We start from the raw sequence: 5401 nt of genomic DNA, 5'->3' as shown, positions 1-5401 counted from the left end.
GAAAAAAAAGATTCAACACAATTCATTCCAGGCATCGCGTTCGTATGAGGCCCTGTTCAAATACAAGATGCTTAGCTAAAGTGCTTAGAGAAATAATTTATTATTTCTTCAAACACAGATGCTTATTTATAGAGGACAGACATTTATAATGTAGAAATAGGAGCACTTAGCATTCTACAAGGCCTGACTCTGCCAGCCTGCCTGCCTGCCTGCCAGGTACGGTAACTTGTTGCGGCTCGGGGCGAGTTTAGGCCAAAGTCCCGGTCTACCGCGAATGCATCACATCGCCACTATAAAACGCGCACCCTTGACCCCGTCGGAAACCCATCGTTCTGCCGCCGCGACCGGGATGGCGTACCGCCGGAAGCCGCAGTCCTCCTTCGAGCACCACCACCACCCGCAGCCCGTTAGCCCTCCCTCCCCGCCGCAGGACTCCCTCGCCGCGCAGGCCATGCGCGCCTCTGCCGCCCACCGGGACGCCTCTTCTATCTCCTCCGCATACTCCTCCTCGGCTGCCTCCGCGGCCGCCGCCGCTCGCAGGAGCCACGAGCCCTCCGTCTCCACCCCTTCCCCTGTAAGCCACGCCAGCCTCTTAATTACCCGTCCGCCGTCTTCGTCTCTGGATGCGTCGGATGCGTTGGCGGATCTGGTCCGATCGGCGGTTCCCGCGTCCAGGGGTTCCTTGGATTTGTGACGGGGATCTGATTATACAGTGATTAGCGACGGATTGCTCCGTACTTGGACCGACCGACTAACCTTTTTATTCGAGCTGGATGGGCGTTGAACCTCTCGTGCTTGACTTATAGACTGTTGTTGTTCTTTGGTTGGGGCTCCTTGAAATGGGTGGTACTTATTGCTTAGGCCCTGTTTGGATCAGCGTTTCCGTTCTAAATACATCCGTAAAATATACAGGCCTCGGTCTGTCGTTTCATTTCCGCGTGTAAATTGCTCATCAGTCGGTAAGTTACACGTGTAAACAAAACAGCCCCGTATTATTTTACATCCAATCCAAGCGCGCCCTTAGGTGTTTTACCCGCTGTTTTGGTGTGTGAAGAGTTTATGTTTACCCCCCCCCCCCCCCCCCCCCTGGGCGCAGGACTCTTCCAGCTATGGGTACACGTCCATGAAGAGCTTGAACGAGGCCAAGTACGGATTTTGGGGGACGCTTGCTCGGAAAGCAAAGTCACTTATTGACGAGGATGGGTCGCCGGGGCAATATGATTCCCCGACGAGACAGCAGCCGCCAAGAGATGGTACATCACCAGCTATCCATGTGAGACCTGCTATCTTGTACAGTACTTCGTAATGCTACTTGACTGAACTCTAATGTGCGAATTTATTCCATTTAATGTGTACCGATCACCCCTTCAATAAGTAGTACTAGTACAGTCTGAACTTTGACTTCTGCGATGAATCCTTGCAACGGCCAGCTTTCTTATCTGTACTTTGTTCTTACATCATGTTTAGTACTTAGTGCTTGTTGGTCTGTATGGTATAATCCTCCCTTTTAACCTTGTGCAATTAACTGTGATCATCATTCTGTGTAGTTCACTTTGAACTGTTCATGTGGCTCATCGACAATCTTTACTGATGTAACAGAGACAACACTTGCAACAGCCAGCGCCAGAGACATGGAAATCCGAGACACCTCCATCTCAGAAGAGGTCCGAGGCATTAGCTTCCTCCCTTAACTATATTGGAGGCACAATAAAGAGTGCCCTCGAAGTAAGTTTATGTTCAAAATTCTCTTAATTTTTTGTTTCCAGAAGTTAATCTGAAATTATGTCTGTCAATGCTACCTTTCACAGTTAACGTGGAAAGGCAATTCTCTTTGCTTTTGTATAGAAACCTAGAAACTGTGAACCATTTTAACCTGTCAGTATATGTCTGACAAGAGCAACCAGTGTCAGATTTATTATTTTACAAGAGCTTAATTAGATTATTTTACCATATTTTCATCCTTATATTTTCCCCTTTGTTGACTCAGCTATATATGTTATTTCTTCCAGGAAGGTCGGATTATTGTAGAGACTAAAACAGCTGACATTATTCAGGAGACGCGTAAACTGAATATAAGGCGGAAAGGAGCTGGATCAAATCCACAAGGAGAAACTTCTCACAAATTTGCTCACAGAAATTTTCCTCAAAATCCACTCGATTACGAAACTCAGTTGAAGGCATCTCGCGACGTAAGGTGGCAAATAAGTGTCAATAGATATATTGTTTCAATGCTCCATTTTACAAAAAAATTTGGAAGTTCTGCAATTGTGTAGTGTACCGTAACTGAATGTTAAATGTATTTTGATTGATTGCTTTCATAAACATCTTTGTTTATCGGATAGCGATATATGCCTGATTATATTCTTTGTAATAAATATTCCATGAAATGCATTCTTTTTTTTATTCGCTATTTTCCTATACCTGAGTACAGTAGCATCAGTTAAGTTAACTTGAATCTGATTTGGCCAACTTTGCGTGCAGGAGTGAATTATTAATTGCTCCATCTTTTGCTCTTACAGGTTGCAAATGCCATGTCAGCAAAAGCAAAGCTGCTATTACGTGAACTGAAGACTGTGAAGGCAGATTTAGCTTTTGCGAAGGAGCGCTGTGCTCAGCTTGAGGACGAGAATAAAATGTTGCGAGAAAATCAAGACAATGGTGATAACCCAGAAGATGATGATCTGGTTAGTACTTTTAATATAAATGGACAAAACTAACTATGTTTATGACCGTAGTCCATCATCCTTTTGATTTTGATTACTGATTTATGTCAAAAGTAATTAGATACTTCTATCATCTAAGTTTTATTAGAAGTTTATTGTCTATATCGTACTAAAAAAATTTATCCCACATTTTTTATTGCTAGACACTGGTAGTCAGTTGCGATTTTTTACGGAGGGTGGGCTCCAGATGATGAATCACTGCCGAATTGACATCAACATAACAAATTAATATGGTCTGCTGTCATCTATGTAACCTAAGAAATAATAAATTACCTTGTTAATGTGGAAAATGAAGAACAATTTCGTTAACTCATGAGTTGGGAATTTTGAATTGTGCTCATCGGTAAGAGAACTTGTGCTAACAGTTGGGAGAACTGTCCTTGCGCGGGTAGGGCTTTTCTTTCTTTTGTTTAGGATGGGCAAGAGGATGGCTGCCTCGGCTTCAAAGCTGTTAGAGAATGCGCTCTTATCACTACAGGGACGCGTCAGATGAAATATTTGAATTTGTTGCAAAATAGCCTACACAAGTCACTCAGATTGCAGTTGCGTGATGGCAATGATTGTTTGTTCATGTCCAAATCTATAAATTGGAATACTAGTACGCTATGTCAATGATCAGTCCATGTCATAGACACAAATCAACTGCCCTAAACATTAGTTGATTACCTCGTCCATTCATTGCTCTGCAGCCGTCCACTAGAGGGTTTGGACCTGATGGGCCAGTCCCATCTGTGTCCTGTTTATTTCATTGCCCTGGTGCGCTGGTAACAGCTGTCTGCCAACCGCCTGCTGCCCCTCGGCCATCTCATACCCCCTAGTCTAGGGGTTGCTTGAGACTGCAGGCTGTCTGTGCCCGCGTCATGTTATGATATCTGTACGCTTCATTTTCTTCTTCCGCGCTGAACACATTCAAACAGAAAAAGCACTCCATGGGTGTATTTTATGATAATAGCGAAGGGTGGACTTGTGCTTTATGAAACCTACACAGTAAAATCCCCTGCTGATAATCATTTGGAGATCATGCCAATACTAGGTGTATAATCCTTAAGTGTTCCCTTGTTATCATTAGTTTCATGGTCAATTCAATGTCATCTTGGAATTGTTTCTATGATGCAGCTGCTGCAATTCTATGGCTGGGTCTCAGGGTTTGGAACTTGCTCTTTGCTAAATATTTTTATTTGGTTTTGTTTTTCTGCTAATAAATATTGTGTGCTGATTGGGAAATTATGCCAAGACTAAGGAATGGTCCTCAGAGTTCTGATTAATTCTATGCTCAACTGAATGTGTAGTACAATTTTCTTTTTTTCTGGAAGGCAGGAGCTGCAATTGTGTGGCTAGTTCTCAGGGTTTAGGGTTTGACAAATGATCAAAGAACAACATGAAAGTGCCGGAATCATAAGTTTGTGTAACTCTAACCAGACGCTTATATTTTTCTCTTGTAAATCTTGAGCTACATCAAAATTGATATATTTTGTGAAATAGAACCAAAATTGGTCAGGCTTAACATGTTGACACTGGTTAACCATTTATATCTTCTGCTTCTTTGCAGATCCGCCTACAATTAGAGACACTATTAGCCGAGAAGGCGCGGCTTGCACATGAAAACTCGGTGTATGCTCGAGAAAATAGATTCCTACGTGAAATTGTAGAGTATCACCAACTTACTATGCAAGATGTCATATATGTGGATGAAGGCATCGAAGAGGTCACTGAGGTGTACCCTACTCAAGTACTGCCTCCAGCGTCTGCTCGCAATGGGTCGGGCCTAGGTCGCGCATCTACTCCAGTGACACTTAAACATATTAACTCATCTCCGGCCTCCACATCTGCCCTTCCGGAACCTTGTCTGATCGTGCCAGTTTCTCCGAAGACGCTTTCTCGGGCTTCATCTCAAAGCAAATAGAGGGTGCCTGGCACCACCAGCCACCGTTCAACAGGTAAAGATGGTTGGTGGTTGATACGAGTAACACATATACTGTAACGGAGGTTGCGGCGCCATTGTGCCTGTGGGATGTTGTGGCCTCTGGGCTGTGGTGAATACACGCAGGATCTGCTATGTGTGTATGATCCGTGTTGTAACTTGTGAGATTTTTCTTTCACATCACCATGCTTGCGAAACTACGCATTGCCGGGTTGCATTTGTCTCTTCAGTTGAGGATTTGATGCTGAGGCCAAATTCAAGGTGCATTGCGTGTCTGCCTGAGACGTTTTACATGTTATATGCAAGCCTTCATTTGTTAATAATGAAGTTATGTAATGTTCATCAAGCAAGCAATGGAATCTCCGAGTGCCTGAAAACCCTGTTGGCACATGACGCTCGACCAGGTGAAGTAGTATCAAGCAGGTACCACTACTCTGAAGGACGACTAGAATCATACAGTATGATGGATTCAGATTTCAACATTACATTCGTGGAAGAACTATTTTTGGCATCCAACCGGTGCACAACCTTTTCCAGCTCGTTGAGTATGCCCCGTTCTTTTGGTTTCGTGATTGAGTCTTGTGCATGCGCTTTCTTCACGTAATGCAGATCAGTTCTTCGCATACATGAATGAGTGTCGTGGATCAGGGGTTCGGTTGCAGATGCCTTACAGGAGCCTTCATTAGTTTGGCTTGCGTAAATCTTTTGGGAGTTCCAAACATCTCCACCTGATGTTTAGGTCCATTAGGAACGAATT

The 5401-nt window shown here is 43.8% G+C and overlaps 1 protein-coding gene across 1 annotated transcript; it reads left to right on the top strand.

Annotated features, from left to right (window-relative positions):
• Positions 1 to 279: 279 nt before the first annotated feature.
• Positions 280 to 4994, top strand: LOC123042094 (uncharacterized). The gene is made up of 6 exons (XM_044464620.1): positions 280 to 574; positions 1097 to 1273; positions 1600 to 1725; positions 2010 to 2189; positions 2520 to 2684; positions 4273 to 4994. The coding sequence occupies exons 1-6, from the start codon at positions 350 to 352 to the stop codon at positions 4624 to 4626; spliced, it is 1227 nt and encodes a 408-aa protein (XP_044320555.1). The 5' UTR covers positions 280 to 349; the 3' UTR covers positions 4627 to 4994.
• Positions 4995 to 5401: the final 407 nt, after the last annotated feature.

Source organism: Triticum aestivum, chromosome 1A, assembly GCF_018294505.1.
Source record: "Triticum aestivum cultivar Chinese Spring chromosome 1A, IWGSC CS RefSeq v2.1, whole genome shotgun sequence".
NCBI classification, from domain to species: Eukaryota; Viridiplantae; Streptophyta; class Magnoliopsida; order Poales; family Poaceae; genus Triticum; species Triticum aestivum.
This window is presented reverse-complemented; position numbering and strand designations above follow the sequence as displayed.

What these genes read in the sequence shown, in the direction of transcription:
- LOC123042094 (XM_044464620.1), top strand. Translation starts at nt 350, where the DNA reads ATGGCGTACCGCCGGAAGCCGCAGTCCTCCTTCGAGCACCACCACCAC. An exon ending in GTACATCACCAGCTATCCAT is followed by an intron (nt 1,274 to 1,599) that starts GTGAGACCTGCT and finishes CTGATGTAACAG; the next exon opens with AGACAACACTTGCAACAGCC. An exon ending in CAATAAAGAGTGCCCTCGAA is followed by an intron (nt 1,726 to 2,009) that starts GTAAGTTTATGT and finishes TATTTCTTCCAG; the next exon opens with GAAGGTCGGATTATTGTAGA.